General features: G+C 34.9%; 1 protein-coding gene across 2 annotated transcripts in view; it reads left to right on the forward strand.

The window, feature by feature from the left end:
- The window catches only part of CPED1 (cadherin-like and PC-esterase domain containing 1), a 320,989-nt gene that overhangs the window by 96,530 nt on the left and 204,264 nt on the right, over positions 1 to 20,195 (forward strand). For both annotated transcript variants that reach the window (XM_011937391.1, XM_011937392.1), the window contains exons 6-7: positions 8,968 to 9,100; positions 11,126 to 11,294. In XM_011937391.1, coding sequence (XP_011792781.1) covers positions 8,968 to 9,100; positions 11,126 to 11,294 — 302 coding nt within the window. The remainder of the gene's footprint in view (positions 1 to 8,967; positions 9,101 to 11,125; positions 11,295 to 20,195) is intronic.

A 20,195-nucleotide genomic window follows, 5' to 3' on the forward strand; every position in this document is an offset into this window, starting at 1 on the left:
AAAAAAAAAAAAAAAAAAAGGAAAGTTTAGTCATCTCATTAACATCTTTAAAGACCAGCCATTATATAGCACTTCAGATAGGAAGGTCCTTCCCCTCTTGGCTCAATTAATTGGATAATTCTTTAGTCATATACAAGACATAAGATAGTCCGATGTACATGGCTAATGATGGGGATAACTAGCTAAGGCTGATAATTGGGACACCATTTCAGAAACTCTTCTCAGGTTCTGCCTGGCTTCTGACTCAGGCCCTTGGGTCCTCATCTATGAGGAGTGAACTCTTGTGTTATATGTCACTCAGCCAAACCTGAACCCCTCAGATTCTAATCATATCGCTGAGCAACTTGAGGGAAAGAGCCTCAAGGCAAAATGGTTTAGTAATCCTAACGGAACATCTCTTCTGACATATTTCCGTGTTCTTAACCTATTTCTGGCATTTGGAGCTCTAACCCTCGTTAGATTTCATTGTGGCCATTGGCTCTTATCTCTCCATGGTCTATATTCTTACCTCCCTTTGGCAGTTAGATATTACAAAAATCTTGATATTTTAAATATGTTCTTGGTTCACATATAATATGTTTACTTTAAAATAACATAGAAATAGAGGTAAATTAACAGGAATATTGTGTACATTTTATTATACTAAAAATACCAGGTAAAAATTGAAGGTTAAATTTGCCTGTGAAGTTGCCAGTAAATAAAAGATATATTAACACATGATTTCGTTTAAATAGGAGCCATGACCCCTAGTGTTTGTGTGTTGCATTTAAATTGGAATTGACTTTCATATATATATATGAATATATATATAATATAAAATTTGGAATCACTGTTACAGCGTTCTAGTAAGTTATTATTCTGACTTAAATTATTTCAATAATATCTGATAGCTACTCCAGAAAATATTCCTGAGAAAAAGATTTACAATTAATAAAGTGATAAACTACTTTTCACAGTGGGTGGATTTAGGCTGCCATTCTATTACCATATTTGTTTCACTCTATGTATTAATATTTTTTGGAGGTTGTATTTTAAATTGTTATTAATGATGCTCATTAATTTATACTAAATTATCCACCTTTGGTCTTGCTGCAGTAGTCAAGCATTTTTCTTTTTTAAAAAAATGTCATTTCCCCTGGAAAATTCATGCAGAAAACCATCAAAGGAAAATTAAGCTGCCACAAAGTAATAAAACAATCTTTCATGCTGTTTGGTCATTGCAGCAAAATCATAGGGCAAGAAAATTGAAGTAGTAGTCTAGACACAGCTTTTATAACCGAGAAGAATGAGCAGAACTCAAGGTTCTTATGTGGTCATGGTCAAAACATAGAGCAGTCCATGGGGAAAATTGTTTCTGTAGAATTGTATGACTTTGACACTTCCACTGAGAAAGACTAGAAAGAAGAGCATTCATGGCTTGCGTTTACTGAGTGCTCCCTAAGCATTTGATTGATTGGTTAGTTGGTGGAAATTTTATACAATGACTACCCCTTTAGAGCACATTACTGTGTCATTGATCTGATCATTTTTATGGGTCAATTTGTGTCTCCACTTCCACTGGGACACAGACTACATTTCATTTCCTATAACAAAGTGAAAGTTACTGGTTTTCTGCCAAGAGTACTGTATAGAAATACCATGCTATTCATATTTGTGGTTTGATGTACACTGATACGATAACATCATATGAAAGATATTCTGAAACCATAGAGAATAAAATATTGTTATCAAAGAAGTCACACAAGTAGTAATACAATAATGTCAGATGTTGATAAATGAATTATGAGTTGCCTAGGTTAAGGCTAGAATTCTGTATTAATAATACCTTTATGTGTTTGGTATATCCATTTTCTCAGAGATACTCCGGTCAGTGCTATTTACGTAAAATGAAAGTAAAAAATTATTAAAGAATCAATGTGTTTAGGCCAGGTGCGGTGGTTCATGGCTATAATTCCAGCACTTTGGGAGGCCAAGGAGGGCAGATCTCCCGAGGTCAGGAGTTCAAGACCAGCCTGACCAACATGGTGAAACCCCATCTCTATTAAAAATACAAAAATTAAGCAGGCCTGGTGACAGTTGCCATAATCCCAGCTACTCGAGAGGCTGAGACCCAAGAATCACTTGAACCCAGAAGGCAGAGGTTTTAGTGAGCCGAGATCCTGCCGCTGGCACTCCAGCCTGAGTGACAGAGCAAGACTCTATCTAAAGAAAAAAAAAAAAAAAAAGGCAAAGCATAGAATTGTTCAGAGTATACAGATCCGCAGATTTTACTATTTAAGCTGAAGTGTAGGTCTGAAATAGTTTGCGGAGTTTTGTCTAGGTGTCATAAATCTGTTGACTACAAGCTATTTCTGTTTTAATTTGTGTTGGTTGCTTTAAAAGAAGTATGTCTCTGAACAAAATACAGAGGAACAGACTTAAATACTGCAGTAACTGAAAAAAACATACTGAAGTAACTGACTCAGTCCTAGGTTTACTCCATCCATAGTAACCTAATACAGAATTCCTTTAAAGAAGTGAAACAGAACAAGAAATTAATTGCTTTCCTGGGATATTGCAATGGTAAATTTGAGGAGGATCACTAAAAACACAGTGTGTCTTTACAGGCCATGTATAAGTAAAGATACTGTGTTTTATTTTGGTCTTGTTTTTAAGAGAGTAATGTCAAATACCAGATGTTTAAGAATGCTGTAAGAGGATTTAATGGATTCACTTTTATCTGATAGTGAGTAGTGGTGGGAACCTCTTAGTGTTAAACTCAAAGGGAATAACATTGTAGCTACTCTTTGAAATTTTGGAAGTTAGAAACAAGATTTCTAGATTATTAAAAAATCTATATTAAACTACGATTTAATAGTAGTAACTGTGTAACACTTTTTGAGCATATAAGTCAAATGCTGTGCAGAGCACTTTAAGGGAACTTCATATTTAATTCTGTCAGCATCCACATGAGGTAAGTTATTATTATTACTATTCTTATTATTCTAATTTTCCAGATAAAGAGACTGAATTTAGAAAAGTAAAGAAATTAACACACGATTGCACCTATATAAGCATCTATTAATAGACAGGAATTAGTATTTTTAAAAATAAATGTTATTTATAATATTATTTGTAAAATATTTTTAGAAAAATATTATTTAGCAACTATTTAAAATGTGCTGGACAAATTAGAATGTGCATCTTTATTGATTTCCCCCATGTCTTCTTGGGCCCAATTTCAGGCAATTTGGTAAAACAAATGAACCCTAGGCCCCCAAATCCTTCACTTTCTCAGTGTCCCTGTAAGGAGCAGCCTTCCTTTTGGCTGTATGCTGGTGACATTCTCTCCTATGCTTTCCCGTGCTCACTGTGGGTTCCAGGGGGCTTTGCCATTATTAGGCCTCTTGGTCTTAGGTAGTTAATCTCTGAGCTGTGGGTCCCTTCCTGGGGCATTCTTGGTGCCATTGTTACAACCTACTCTTGTTACAATATACTCTTGTGTATATAGTATTGTGCCAATCTAACACTACATTGTGGTAGCGAGGGAAAACCAATCCCCACCCACGTTATACACATTTCCTAGGTCTGAACAATAAGTTTGCATTGTACAAATCCAGTGAAGTGGCTCAGCAGTTGGCTTGTTTACTCTTTTCATTTCTGCAAATACATCTGGTTACTTGGGTAAGAAGAAATTAGAGTTCACGTATTAAGTATAGATGTATCTGAGATCCTAAATTAACTGCCAGGATGTGCTTGGTGTGTTTGGCACTAGTCATTCAGTGGAGAAAAAAAATTAGAATCTCTGCCATCATGGAGCTTATAGTCTAGTGAACTGAGAATACCCTTAGATGCACTCAAAATAACCCTTACCTTCTAACTTCCAATGAGTGATCAAGCTTGTAACCTCGACTCTACCTGGGGATATGTTTTCTCACCATTTTATACACTGCATAAGAGGTGAAAGGGTGGTTGATGCTCCTCAAATACTAGTTAGGGGATAGGAGCTTCTTCAGCTACAGCTTCTTCCCACAAGACTTAGTGTGTCTCACTCAAATGAAACTGGAGCTGGTTGACCCTATGGAGCACTCACAATTACCAGAACATGACACATTCACAGAGGGACTGCATCTCAGCTCTGGTGCTGAGACCCTGGCCACTCATATTCTCCATTAGGCCACTTATAGCACATATTTAAATCATAACCTTTTATCTAGAATCACAGAGATTGAAGATTGCAAAGGAACTTAGACACCATCTACTTATTCTTTTAGTCTACTTGCTGCTAGACTTTTTCAGCATCATACAAAGAGAAAACAGATTCAGAGCTGAAGATTTTTGTTCTCTTCTAGCAACTGGCACAACTTAGACTAGACTTCTCTTGTTTTCAAAGCATAAGCTAAACACTCACTGAATGATTTCAAGGTCCCCCTTTTGCCATTTCTACCCACTGACATTCTAGCCACTGTAACTGTTTTTCACAGTAGTTTGTTTAGTCACTCTTCTTCCCCACTGTAGGCATCATGATGAAGGAAAAAAAAATTAGGTTGAATATTATGAAATTGCTGATATTTGATCAACATTCAACAATTTTTTTTTTTACCTAACTAAAGGCAATTTTATGTGGCTCAACCTATGCTATCCCTTGCTGCCATATCTGTATGCTCTTATTTGAAATCAAAGCTAATATTGCTCCTTTTTTCTTTTACACACACACAGACAGACACACACACACATACACACGCACACAGTTGTTTGTTTCTCCAGGACATGTGGCTACTGAGAAGACTAAGGCCAAAACTTGTATTTACCAAGTACTGTGTAGAGAGTTTCTGCTGAATATTCTCTATTTGCCCCTCAGATTCACTCTACACCCTTCTCCAGGGAGCTGTCCTCCACAGACTGCATCCACAGGGCATCCTTGTCCCCTGGCATCTAGCAAGAGATTGAGGACAGGAGGAAATAATTTGGGAGTATTTGTTGCCTGGCTCCTTCCCCTCTGGACCCTGGCTTGAAAGTGGCTGTGTTCTTCTACCTGTAGCCACAGTCTTTCTTAATGGGCTTTGATATAACAATGCTTTTGCCTGGTTCTGGAAACTTCTTTTTCCTGGGCTAAGAGTGGTAAAAGCTTCCCATTTTGTTGGCCCTGGGGAGCTCCTCTACCCCTTTTTGATTTTCCTGAACTATACCCATGTGTTTGTTAGCAGTCCTTCTTTCATTGTCTCGTGGTTAATAGTCTCTTCAGTTACTCCTTTGACTCTGCTGTCTTCTGGGGCCCTGACTGACAGAGTGATTTCCTGGCTATCACTTCAGTTTGTGCATGTATCAGTTTCTATTTACTATATGTGAAAGTTCTGAGGTTATATTTGCAGAGCCTTTATACCTGTAGGCTAAGTTCTAAGACTTATCAATGCCCTCAGGCAGGAGGAATGATTAATGCACTCATAAATGGTACTTATTTACACTTCTAATCTCAAAACTATTGCTAATTATTAAGTAAGGCCTTTATCTTTATTGAAAATTTTGAAATAAGAAAATGCTAGCTAAAGCTAGTTTTCTAATATGAAAATGCAAGACAATATTCAAATATCTGTGAAATATAATTATACTTTTATTATTACTTCCCTATTAATTATTAGCTGTAAGGCAAAACATTAAATCAAATGCAATATAAATTTGGTAGCTAATCTTTGTCAGCATAAGTGTTTTTTCAGTGTTTAATATTTGACTGTGGTATATATACTCATATGCCACATAGAAGGGAAAGAAATAATCAAATACACTGTTTTTAATTCATTGGAATATGATTTTGTTAAGCCATAGATTGACTTAACCCCCCAAAACAAGTTCATTGTTAGAACAAGCATTTCAAATATTTCCTGAGCACTTGCTTATTTTAGTCACTATAGTGTTCAGTGATGTGGGAAGTTCAGAAGACTCATGGGATTTATGTGCCGGATTTTAGAAGGCTTCCTAACAATGTCACAAGTCTATTACTTGTTGGTTGGCAAGAACCAAAATGAAAGCCCAGGTCTCCTGTTTCTGGTTTAATCATCATTTTCATAATACTTTTTCCCCAACCAGATATTAAAAGGTATTGAAAAGCAGGTGTCATGCATCCCTAACAAATTGTTCACTTTCGTTCTGGGTAAACTTTGCTGATCATACAGTTACAGGCTTCAGGGCTCTCTAAAATAAGCTAAGAGTAGCCAATAAATAAAAGTACAACACTATTCACCATATGATATTTCACATTTTAATCTATTTTCCATTCAGTCTGCATATTATGGGGCAAGAAAGCCCTAAAGAGTTATGCTAGGGTATTCCATATTAAGTTACTTTAACATTTTTAACAAGTGTATGTTAATGAACTAAGCTATTTAGAAGACTGTGTCATACAGGCTCATCACCCAAATCCTTTCCAAAAGCAGAAAGTCTTTTGAGCATTGTTTGTAGGAGATTTCTAGGCTCTTTGAGTGTGTTGGTTGGGCCATGGAGAAGGGGAATGGAGTAATAAATGGATTAGACTGGACTGTTGAGAGAGCCCTTGAAGGCTATGCCAGATGAAAGATAGAAGACATACTGCTCCAGGCATATCTTTATCTGTTAAATGATAGCCTAAGACATCGAAATGTTTACATGATTATTTACAAAATTCCATAAAATGCATTTGCAGCTTTCAAAAATATGAATGAAGTTTATATCTGAGTTGTGGCTATAATCAAGTTAAATGAGAATAATTTTAGAGGGGACAGCTAATTACAGAGTATTTTTTTCTATTAGAATAATAAAAAGTAACATCCAAGCCTGGAATAATATAATAGGAAGCCTAGAATGTATTGATATATGTGTAAATATAAAAATAAAGGTAAAGTTATTTTGCTCAGTATTCATTTCCATTATCCGATCAGAGTTTCAGAGATTCATGTGGAAATATGACATAGTCTTGGCAATTCCTGTATTGGACTCCTTCAGTGTCATGTATGGCTCCACTTGAGCTAAACCAGAAAAAAGTGACATAAAATTGTTTATTCTTTTGACATGTTTTTTGACAACTTCCTCAAAACCATTGAGATACTATCTTGGCAAAAAACTTAATATGTCTAGCTTCTTTAATGTCAACTGTGCTTGGGTTTGAAATCAATTCTGTGCTTTTTGGCAGCAAAGTAAAAGGGAAATCAGAGTAAATTATACTTTTCTCATACTTTACAAAAGAAGCCTCCAAATCAGCTCTTTGGAGACACAAAACTTGTCCTAGTAATATACTCTGAAAACATAACTCTATTTAGTAAAATTTTAATTAAGAACATGTATTTTCTTACTGCAAATTTAAAGGCTTACATAAACATTTCAACTTTTTAAAAGTTGTGATTCTCAAGAAATTAACTTAATGGCTGTTCATTTATAATCTCCAAAACCTAAGCCATTTGAGTATTTCCTTTATTATGATGTATTAGAACTTCATTAAAAGGGAAAACTTACAAATAAGTTATCCTTTTGGAGCAAGATCACACTGTGCTAAATAATGAGATATGGGAATACATTGAACGGCTTGACTTCTGCTGACTTTTACTTAAGAGTGTGAAGTGTTTTAAATTAGACTATGTTAGTATTGATGAAATGTGCACAAAGGGGAAAAATAATTTAAAGTAATTTGTTCCATTTTGAGAGCTAGATAAATTATATAATTAAAAAATAAAGCACTGTGACCTGGGATTAGGAAAACAACTTCCAAATACTGTTGGAGAGTGTGGAAATTGGAGCAACCATTTTGGGAGGCAATCTGGCCATGTCTAACAAATTTGCAGTGCCTTTGCCATTGACCTGGCAATTGCACATACCAATACGAATCTGCCAGTAGACAAATTTGTAAAAGTACACCAAAATAGATGTATAAGAGTATTCATTGCAGTGCTTTTGAAATAGCAAAAGAAAAACATTGCAAAAATAATCTAAATACACAATAATAGAGAATGGCTAAATCAAACGTATATTTATTTAGTGAAGCACCCTAAGCTATTAAGAGGTATGTGTGAAATAACTCTGAATATGCTGATATGGAAAGGATGCCAGGATGGGTTAGTAGGTATAAATAAATCAGACATATATTATTATAACACCTCTTTGGGATAATTAAAAAAACAAACAGAAGTACCTACATATATAGGTTCATGTAGATACATTGATATTTTGTATTTGATATTTTGTTGATGTATTGTACATCAACTTTTGTATTGAAGAAATATATGCATCTGACCCAATGTGCTTATTCAGATTTTAAAAGTTAATATGTAAGCATTGGTTTTTGGTGGGAAGAGGTTCTAGATAGAAGTGGATTGGAGGATGCTTTTTCTGCTCATTTGGTTGCTTTCTGTAATATTTGATTTTTGTAATCATGTATATGCAATACCTTTATTTTTAAGCATGTCAATATGTGTGTTCTTAAGTAAACCATTATTATTGTTCTTTATTTTTATATACCTTAAAATGCAATAATTAATATTTTATTAGACAATAAAGCCCTGTTGTTGAGATTCCCAAGGTCACGAAGCATAACAAACTTTAGTTTATCAGCATTGTATTGTCGGAATCAGCTCAAGTTTTCTATGTAATATTCTCATCACAAACAAAAGTCTGCTCTTCCAGCCACCAACCCCTCGTTGAGAATGCATCCCTTAACTTTGTAGGATAGATCAGCTTGATGTTGGACAGTTAGAGACATTATATCTACCTCCCCTTCTGAGCAAGAAAATGAAATTAATTATTACAATTGTTTTCCTCCTCTGTAGTAAAAGAACATATGGCAAACAAAGGCCTCTCTGAATACGCATTCATACTTAGTGGAGCCAAGTTTGATTCAGAATGGGGAGAAAAATGGTTGCATATTTCTCATGTACCCTGCAGTGTGACACAGCATACTCTATTTTCAAAGCAGTTCCAAAAAGAAACAATAAAATGACTGTCTTCTGCTCTCTTGAATCTTTTCAGAATTGCAACTTCCAGTGAGTCCCTCTGTGTGTCTGGATCAGGGAATACAATTAAAGCTGAGTACTTCGAGTCACCTTTTAAAAACAGTGAAGCCACGTATGTGGAAACCAGAGGACTGGAGACATGAACAGCTGTAAGCTAATCAGTTTGAATTGTTATAACCAGCATGCATTTTAGGAGACAGCTAACAAGAGAAAAACACAGAACAGATATGGGGAGTTCACAAGTGTGAATTATTAGTTTCTCTTTCATAAATTTTCAGCTCTCCTTTTTAAATAAAGAATGCCATCATTGACTTTCTCCTAGATTAATTCAAACCTGTCCTGCCAGAGAATAAACATTTGGGTAAATTGGACTCTTATCTAGTAAGTTACATTAAAGGAAATTGAATTTAAAACCTTGACAATGCAAAACTGTAAGATTTTTAGCTTCCATTTTATACTCAAATGACTTTGCCTTAGACTATGAATATGGCTGAATGCATTTTTTCTGCTATTTTTTTTTTAATGGCTCTTAGCATCTAAGAAAGTATCTGCTGTATATCACGTTATCCAAGTTTCCTCCAGGGAAAGGATTTTATAAAGTAGATAAATTATAGTGAAAAATTAAGAGGTTTTAATTATCTTATCCAAGACACAAATAAGTTTGCCTCATCTAATTTTATAATTATTAAGTAGTATTTAAACAGTTAATAGTATTTATTGAAGAATCGTATGCATCTTGTGCCAACCTAGAATTTTAAAGTTAAAACTAGGTCAGGTGCAGTGGCTCATGCCTGGAATCCCAGTGCTTTGGGAGGTCAAGGCAGGAGGATTACTTAAGCCCAGGAGTTTAAGACCAGCCTGAGCAACATAGCGAGAATCCATCTATACAAAGAATAGAAAAAAAATTAGCCAAGCGCGGTGGTGCATGTCTGTAGTCTCAGCTACTCAGGAGGCTGAGGCAGGAGAACCAATTGAGCCCTTGAAGTGGAGGTTAACAGTGAGCTGTGATCGCACCACTTCACTCCAGCCTGAGTGACAGCAAGACCTTGTCTCCAAAAAAAAAAATATATATATATGTATATATATATAAATAAATAGCAGAGTCCTTTCATTGATCAAACTTAGATATTTAACATTTAGAAATATGATGTAGAAAAGCAAATAATTATATATTTTGGTATCATTTATGATGAAAGCATATTTGTTTCATTACAAAATATTAAACTGGTGTTAGGTTTCCTTTGTAGCCTGAAGTGTTTTTTTTTGTTTGTTTGTTTGTTTTAATATTTAATTCCTTAAGTTAACTCTTCATTATCTGGGAGTAGGGACATTAGGTAAGATTGAACTAGTGGGCAAAGTATTTTCACATATTCTTGGTGACCTGTTCACTGTGTAAAAACAACACATTTTTCTAGAGAAGAAAAAATAGAGCAAAGGTAGGCAGAGGTAGAAGGTTTTAGAAAGTTTCATTCAAACTGTAATTTATATCACTTTTGTTGCAATGGTACCGTGCATCTGAGGTCATGGGTACTGTGACTAATTTATATATTTATTTTTTAAATTCAACTTTATTCTACATACTATCTTTCCACCTTTTTATTTTATTTATTTACTTATTTACTTACTTACTTATTTACTTATTGTGAGACAAAGTCTCACTCTGTTGCCCAAGCTGAAGTGCAGTGATGCGATCTCGGCTCACTGCAACCTCCGCCTCCCAGGTTCAAGTGATTCTCCTGCCTCAGCCTCTCAAGTAGCTGGGACTACAGGCACCCGCCACCATGCCTGGCTAATTTTTGTATTTTTAGTAGAGATGGGGTTTCACTATGTTGGCCAGGCTGGTCTCGAACTCCTGATCCACCCGTCTCGGCTTCCCACAGTGCTGGGGTTATAGGCATAAACCACTGTGCCTAGCCACCTTTTTTACTTTTTAAAAATACTTTGATTAAATCTGGCGGAGTGGGGAACTATTACCAATTTGACTCATTCTAGCTGTACCTCTCCACCACCTGGTGGTGATGCTAATAAGCAATTGAAATTGTTCAAGGAAATCCACACACTGAAGGTGGGCATCCTGCAAAGGCTAGAAGCAGTTTACAAAGCTTGAAGGTAATTTGCAAATTACATACTCAACCCTATTATGGAGTGCTAACTACGTTGTTTTATTTTTTTAGGAATGAAACGACAGTCCTTGCTCCACATGAAACAATCTTTCGAGCCGAAGATCTATCTGTGATTCTTAAAGCGTATGTGTTGGTGACATCCTTAACCCCTTTGCGTGCATTCATTCATTCAACTGGCACAGTTTGGAATCCACCAAAGAAAAAACGCTTCACTGTCAAGGTAAGCTCTCAGTTGAAGCTATCATTTCACGCAAGTACACTGAGGTAAAGTAAAGTGAGTTGGGCTGCCATCTTCCCACCTTTATGGTTATCAAATCCTATCGAACAAAGATCACATCTTTTTTATTGCTACAAGAAAAGATTTTCATTTAATGGGTGCAGGTTTAAAAATGAATTGGAAGCAGCTTAATTCACTAGGGATCACAAAGGCTACATTCTTTTTTCTCAATTCATCGTGATGGTTCAATTCTTTGATCTACTTATTACAGAGCTAGTTCACAGCTATACTCTGTTTTTCTCAGTTTTTCACTTATTCAAGAAAAATATGGTCAAAGCAACAAATGGAAATACAATTTTGCCTTTGTGCTTTTTGCTTCACCCTTAGGAAGCATAATGCTAGTTCATTACACCAGTCAATATGGAATATTTGTTGAGTGAAAAATAAAGCTTTCAAGTGTGCCTAATATAGCAAGCTATGACATAAAGGATAATAGGGAAGATTTCAGGGAAGAACTTAATAATAATCCCCAAAAGTTTAGTAAGTTATAAAAGGTAGCGCAGGTCAACTGGGCTGAAAATGAGATCTAGTGATGACAATATGTTTGATAAATTTTAAAGAGATTTTGATTTTACAGTATTTTATTGTTCCACATACCAAAAAGAGGAAATGTAAAGAAACTGAAAGAATGCACAGGGTCTCTCATAGTTTCAACAGATTAAAACATGATTGAACTTGATTTTTTTCAGAATTTACCTTTATAAATTGAATTTTGAATTTTGGAAAATCTTCCAGCTCAAGAATAAGGCATGAGCAAATTGTTAGAATTTATTTCTGGCATCTTATTTTTTTTTATTTAGTATGCTTTCATTTTTTCCTCTTAAACTTTGTTTGCTTTTTCACTGAAAAGCTTAAATATTCTTCTGTAAGTTTAAAAGTTGTGCATTCTTTACATATATAACATACAGTGGTCACTGTTAATTTAAAACATGCACTCATGTTTATGTTTTCCTATTCATTTCTTAGACTTTTCAATATTTCTATCTGCTTCCCAACCTTGCCTTCTCAAGACTCTTTTGGTCTCTGTACCACTTCCCCAAATCCCATTATCACAATGTAGATTTTTAGTTTTGGTTGAAATAATCACTTGTTCTTTTTTTGGTCTTTTTTCCCTCAAATACACAAAAAACTTTATCAAGACACTTACCATCCTCACTTCCCCACACTGTTTACAGTGTCCTCTTGGACTTGTTTCTTTTACTATTCGAGTGTTTTCAATTTGAGTCTAATGTCTTTAATCTTTAATTCTAAAAATCTGTTTTCATAATTTCTTGAAATATTTTTGCTCACTGTTTTTATTCTTCTTCTGTTGACCAGATTTGATCCTTCCATTTCTATTTATATTATTTGGCTTTTCTTACCTGCTTTCTGGAAGCATTTCTGTTTTCTAAGACAGTTCTTTAATCTTATCTTTTGAATTATACAATCTGTGTCAGTCTGTTTTGCATTGCTATAAAGGAACACCTGAGGCTGGGAAATTTATAAAGAAAAATGTTTATTTAGTTCATGGTTCTGAAGGCTGTACAAGCATGGAACCAGCATCTGCTTGGTTTCTGATGAGGCCTCAAGAAGCTTCCACTTACGGTGGAAGGCAAAGTGGGAGAAATCATGGCACATGTTGAGAGAGGGAGCAAGAGAGATGCCAGGCTCTTAAACAAAGCTCTCCTGAGAACTAATAGAGGGAGAAGTCACCACCAGGAAGGCACCAAGCCCTTCATGAGTGATCTGTCCCCACAACCCAAACAGCTCTCAGCAGGCCCCACTTCCAACATTGGGGATCATATTTCAACTTGAGATTTGGAGGGGGCAAATATCCAAATTATATCAAAATCCTTCTTACACTGTAGCTTTACTGCTATCTCATCTGTTGTTTCTTGTATTTCATTTATTTATTTAATGCTGCATGTATAACTTAAATGCTCATTCCCCTTCACTTAAAAACTAGTATATTTTTATTTACTTCTAATATTTTTACCGTATTCCTCTTTGTTCTTTTTAATTATTTCTTTTTCACATTTTATTTTGCTACTATCTTCTATTATTTCTTTCAGTATATTGCTCATGCTTATTTCAAATTCCTCATCTATCAGTTTTGGCAGCATAATATATGTTGTTCAGTTTGTTGCCTTTCTTTTGAAGTAGGTGTATTTTTTTGTGCATTCCCTATATTGTCATTTAAGCTTAAGTCCTCTTGCAGACATTATTTATTCCAACCAGTACAGTGTTTGGGGAAGGTCAGTCCTTTTTCAGGTGAATCCAAGGAGAAGGGAGAGAATGTGTTCCAAACATGAAGAAACCACTTTTGGTCGCTTCCCTTTGTAGCCAGGTAACTTCCCTGGTCAGAATTTCACCCCCTAGACTCTCTCAGGCATAAAAGCACTGGGAGGAAGCACACCTTCCTCCATTATACATCATCAAGCCTGGGGGTGGACAGACAGTAGGTGGAGGAGTGAATGCCACATGTGACCAGTAACTCTCACATTTTTTTCATCCTCTCTCCCAAGAAATTCAGCAGTCTGAATCCCGGGCCTGGGCTTAGCATCCTTAACAAGGAAGGAGCAACCAATGATTGTCCTAGGGGAAGACAGGGGAGAGTTAGGAGGAAAACGAAAACATTATCCTTCAGCCTGTTGCCTCAAGTACCCTCCAACAACACCCCTCCCCCAACTCCACTTATCCCTGACCATGGCTACCACTGGTCAGATCAGTTCACAATAGCTCTAGAATCCCTTTCAAAGAAGTATTTGTTATTTGTTCTTTGTTATCAAATTCTTGCTTGGATCTCATTTCACCTGGACTAGTGAATCATCTTAACAGGAAACTGAAGCTCTTAGATATTTTAAATAATTTTTAAAGTATTTTTCCTCTTTTTATGTAAGCGCCGCTCCTCCTACCCTGGTACAAATAACAGGCTAATTTTTACGGTAGTTTTTATTTATGTATTTCCTGAAAATAAATCATGAAAAAAGAAATCTCATTGTGATCTGGTTTTCTTCAGATTTTCATGCTTTCTTCACTCTTTCCTTTCTTATTCATGTTTTTGTCTTTTCTGTGAGACAGATGGAAGCTGTGGTTGTAGCACAGGAAAGCATGCAGTTCTTGTCATTTTCATCCTCTCCTTGGGATTTATCTTTTCAAGATCTTGCCTGATTATTCTGGGCAATACTGTTATCTCCTCTCAGAGGGAGGTAGTGCAGCTTCCTGGGTCAATGCAGAGAAAGCGATTGTTTCCTTACTAGTCCAAAGTTACGCTTGATGATACAGATAAGTTTCAGAAAACAAGAGGATATTCATTTACCCTTCAACTGATGTACTTGTTATTTCAGTTAAAACAAATAGATTATAACTCATCTGTTAAATTACTTAGCCATCCTCAGAAATACTGCTTTCTCCTGGTATTTTTAGATGTGAAAAAATACATAGAAATCTCACACTGCTAATGTGAAGGACAAAACCAAAACCCACTTTAAAAACTACCCACGCTATACCAGCATGTTATTAAACACTGTTCTCAAATTCCACAAAACATAATTTTGTGTGTGTGTGCGTGTGTGTGTGTGTGTGTCTGTACTGAGTCCTGAATTCAAAGCCCAAATAACTTAGTTAAATCAGTAGTGATTTATGTACTGTGTGATGAGGCAAGCCCACTAAACTAGTTATCAGTGGCCATTTATAGAACATTCTGACAGCTAAAGAAGGTATGAAGGCAATAACAGATATAACTATGAGCTCATTTATTCCCAATTAGGTCTTCTGCTGAGATACTTTATCTGTTAAAAAGCTTTGTAGAGAGTAAAAAAAATCAAGAAATGCAAATTTAAGGAATAATGGAAAATAGATGCTTTGTAAACTATTTTTAATACCTTCTATAGAATAAAATATTTAAAAATTTAAGTGTTAGATGTTTCCCAAGGATGTTCAAACCTAAAAGCAGAGGAAGATGTGAAAAGGAAAAAAATTGCAAATGTAATATTTGCTTCCTTTATCGTTTGATCTGATTTTAAAACAACTCTATTTGTTGCTGTTAAGACAATATCATTTACTTGATGAGTATAATAAATCCAATTTTAAGAAATATTTTGTTTAAAAATGTCTTCCCTCAAAAAGCTCTCAAATGAATTATAAAACACTTCAGTTTGTATCTATAAATTCAAGAGTAAACCCCTTTCACAAATATTCTAACTATAACTTTTGGTTAAATGAATCTATGTCTGTCTGAAAAAACAGGTCATATAGATTAACTGCAAGAAATGTCATAAATTTAAATTTGGTTCTTAGAGCGAAAAGTCACAAGTCATCCCTTCATCCGTTGTAAATCACAAAATGAGTTCCCCAACAGAGAGGCAACTGTAATATCTGTAACGTTTTATGATGTCTGAAGATTCTTTATACTTCTCACCGTAGTTGACTGACTGTTTTTATGAAAATGTATTGCTGAAGAGATTTGTGACTTCTGGCAGAAAAGGTTGTCAAAAGCCTTATTTTGTCCAGTCAAGACATAAATTAAATTCTTTGTTTGATCAGCCATCCCATATTTGAAGACGTTAGATGTGTTGCTATTCCATATTTGACATCAGATATAAAGTTATATGAAGATGATTCCTTACATATAATCAGCTCCCTATAAGTGTCTCTTCGATTCAGTTGAATCAAAGGTCATTTAAAAAATTTTAACTGCATGAAGAAATTGCCTGAGTCTACTTTATCCCTAACTGCTGTAAGCCAGCCACTCTACTTTGCAATGATATATACATGATATAGATAAATATTATATAAATGATCATTTGTTTTCCAGTAAATGCAGTATTCAGATGTCATAATCTGAATTTCTAGATAAGGGCCACTTTGATAGAAATAGGGAAGTCTGGGATACCATAGCCTTTTTTTCAAGTCAGATTTGTGAGTTCTAAATCACCAGCTCTCTACCACCACTGCAATGGCCTTCAGGGGACCATTCTTCCATCTCCCGTGCCTGCAGTTCCCTCTCACATCAATACAATCAACAAATGTGCACAGAGGGCAGAGGAGAACTGTGGCGAAGAGAGGAATGTTGTTATGTACAAGATTCCTTTTTAAAAGATGCATATATTCCTTATTCATTTTGGAAACATGACACAGTTGCAGGGATGAAGTTAGCCTCATTTGTCGTCAATATTTATGAAGTGCCTTTGATAATGTTGGGTGAGATTGCTCATATATTCCCAAGGTAAAAATGAGTAATGTCTTTGGAAGAAGGCATAAAGTGACAGTATGGTTTTTCAACCTTAGGAAGTGTTCTTCTCCTGATCTTCATTTTATGTCTAAAACTGCAGGCTATGAAGCAGACCTTGTAAAAGGCTTTTTGACTGAGCATCTGGCCCTTCGCTAGGCCCGGGAGATTTATGTCAGTTGTAGAAAGAATGTGAATAAAAGTCTTCTCCTGAGAGTTTGTAAAAAGAGTTGATGTATTACTTAGCCTACTTTTGCTTGAATTAAATTTTAAAATTGCATCAGGATGTTCATTTTAAAGTATGATTTTTATATAAATAGAAATTGTAAATAACCAGCATGTAATTGAATAAACTTGTGACCAAAGCTAGCTGACTTTAAAAACTTTTGTAATAACTGCAAAATAATCAGCGCACATTGATGTTAGGTATTATTTCAAATATACATTTGCTCTAGTAAAAGAATGACTGCCTTGTAACTGTATGTGATTTTAAAGTATATTAATGTAGAATAATTTTATTATTTTGCACTAATACTCTTTGTGCCAACTTCCTGTCTTTTTTAAAAGCAATTCATTCACTCATTCATTTCATTCCTTCATTCTCAACTTAGTTCTATTAAAAGATTTGTCAAGTCATTTTGTACATTCATTAATTCTGAAGGCTGAACTTGGATTATTATCCTAAATGTAAAGAAAACTATTCTTTAATGATGATCATCTTCATTTGGCCAAAATGATAACTTAAGCAGATGACTCTAAGCCTCACAAAGGCAAGCAATGTGTCTATATCTCCAGAGCCTCACAGAGTGCCTGGCACATGGCAGATGCTCAAAAATGTTTATCAATGAATCGTTGTCTATCATCCTCATTTTTAATTAAAGGTACCTCATTAACAATAACTGCCATTTGAGGAAAATAAGATTTAGGAGCAGGTTCTACAATAGAAGATAGTAGTATGGATTTACATATTCCATCGTTGTTAATTCAAGCATATTTTCTCTTCTGAACTAGGGTAATTAATGCATAGATATATGCAAATATAATTAACTAAAATAATGCTTTATATAGGTAGATATATATACACACACACATATATGTGTAGATATACCTACTATATATATAATGTGTTCTAATGACAGTGTAAAGGTAAAACCTAACACTAATGAATAAATTTGCTAATGCTAGAAAATCAGTAGGCAAGTGTTAATTATGTACCCAGAAAAATGGAGGTGAGCTAATACTAAGGGATTTCAGTGTGAAATCAGGTGAGGTAAGTTCATTCCTTCTTCCCTCCTTTAGGATGCTTGAAAGATCGAAAAGTTCCTCAATAGTACTTTGGAGGATAGAATGTGTGTTTCCCTTCTCAGCTCCTCCCCTTTACCTGTCCTGTTGGGAGCCTGCGTCTCCCTGGAGCCATCAAGGGAAGGTATATGCTGGGATGAGGATGGGGTCTGGTTGAGGACTTGAAAAGAGCACGTGTTGTTTCTCTGAACTGGATCCTGGAAGTGTATGGCCTGTGAACTTCACAGAAGCTCTTAAAAATCAATCTCTGCAGGCTCTTCCTCTTTCTGCCATTGGCCAGCACAGTAATGCCACTCGGATTTCTGTTATGCCTTGCTGATCACAAGTTTATAAAATAAACAGATGTTTAGAGTAAAATCAAGCCTGGGAAAAGAGGTCTAGTGTAAGCAATCTTTCAAAGCACTTTAAGCATCTATAGAGAGTAGCACCCTCTTAATTTTTTAGTTTCCTATTATTTCTTTAATAGATGAGCCAGCTAAGCCATAAAGATGTTCAAAGACAGAACAGCTGTATTCCCTTTCTTCACTACCCTCCATGCAGAAAGGATTGTTAAGATGGATCTTTGGGTAATGAACCATGAATTAAGGCAAAACTCCCTGCAATCTTCCTAAATGTTTTCATTTCTGTACAGGCACCTAGAGAGTTATTGAATTTAATTTTATAAATCTTTATCCCTAAGACTTTAACAACAAGGCTTAACTAAGTTTTTCATCACTGTGGTAATGTTAAATATCTTCTGATGACAGGAAAATATATTGGAAGGAAAAAATAAATCACATAAAGTCAGCAAACAAGAGAACAAAAACCAAGAGGAAAAATCTACTTGCCTAAATATTTTTGAAATCCTTAAAAGAAGAGATTATGCTTATTCTTCATTTACGTAGGAAACAAATCTTTAGTGCCTGGCATAGTACCTAGTGTTCAGCAGATTCAGGGAGAGAGAAATGGATTAGAATAGAGATGCCACTCATCAAATAGCTGAAAAGAATAATTAGTAATAAAAATAACTCCTTTACAAAGTGGTATGTGAGTGCAAAGTAATAACAGTGAAAATAATGGCAGTAATTGTCTCCAAAAATTAATTGCTTTAATGCTTAAGTTTATTACAGAATATGTACTCAGTGGGGAAGTTAAATGATTTTTACACTTTTACTTTGGGTATAGAAAAAAAGTAAATTTTTACCAGTACATTTTGAAACTTATTAAATGTATATCATTTTTGAGATTTTTATTAACAATATCCTTTATTCCTTGAGATCTGTCTCAAAGGCTGTGACAAATTCTAAATATAAAATATCCTCAAATGTGCCAACTAGGTAAAACTGATTTGTCTGCTGAAGGAAGACAGGCTTTTGCTCCCTTCAGGAGAAAATCTGACTTGCATTTGTCTTACGTGATTTATTCATTGTAAGTTTAAAATGAAATACAGCCTTTTTCCTTCCACATATTAAAATGTGGTTTCAAATTTAGAAGAAACAGCAATCTTTTTTCACCAAGGAAGCCTACATAACTGTGAGATGGAGCAAAACAATTGCTGTATTGCCCCCAAGTGGTCTTTTTTGCTATTGTACAAATAGTCTGAGCTGTCCAATGGCAAAAGGAAAAAAGGCAAAAATGCTTAGTAAAGCATGGACCATTTTTCCCCCATTGAATTATACATGTTTATTTTAAAAAGTTATTTTATGACCCATAATTATGGTAAGAAAGCTGTGCTTTTAAGTAGATTGTGAATGATGATAATTCTTCAGTACAATTTAAGTTACCTAGGCTGCACAATTATTTGGAATGATTTCAGCATTTGTCAGCCACTGGACATTGTTTTTTCACTTAAGAACATTTTGTAAAATTTAATATGCAATGCTATTAAAGAATGGTATCTCTTAGATGACTATATATTAAAATTCATTCTTCCAGCTCGAATTCATATCATAAAATATAATAATTTTTTTCTATAGAAAAGTTAAACCTATTAGTCATAAACTTGTGAGTATACATTTAAGTGAAGAAATGTACATTTTATAATTTTTTTTCATATAAGGAAATTCAGTGATATTTTCTAGAGCTCTTTCTCCTCAGGGAATTTACTTGAGAGTGGTATAAATAGGCAGAGTACACAAATACAGGATACTTTTTATGGCATATTGACTTTACTTAGAAGAAATGACTTATAAACATGTTATACTGTCTTATGTGTAGATCAAACAAAATATGTCAGGGATGTTAGATTGATTTCCATAAACCTCTAGTCTAAGCCAGTCACCACAAGCTCAAAAACATCACCCTGTCCCATTGCCCAAAAATTAAGGCCTGAACTTTTTTCCTTAGAAAAGCAA

This window comes from Colobus angolensis, unplaced genomic scaffold (genome assembly GCF_000951035.1).
Source record: "Colobus angolensis palliatus isolate OR3802 unplaced genomic scaffold, Cang.pa_1.0 Scaffold163, whole genome shotgun sequence".
Classification (NCBI taxonomy): Eukaryota; Metazoa; Chordata; class Mammalia; order Primates; family Cercopithecidae; genus Colobus; species Colobus angolensis.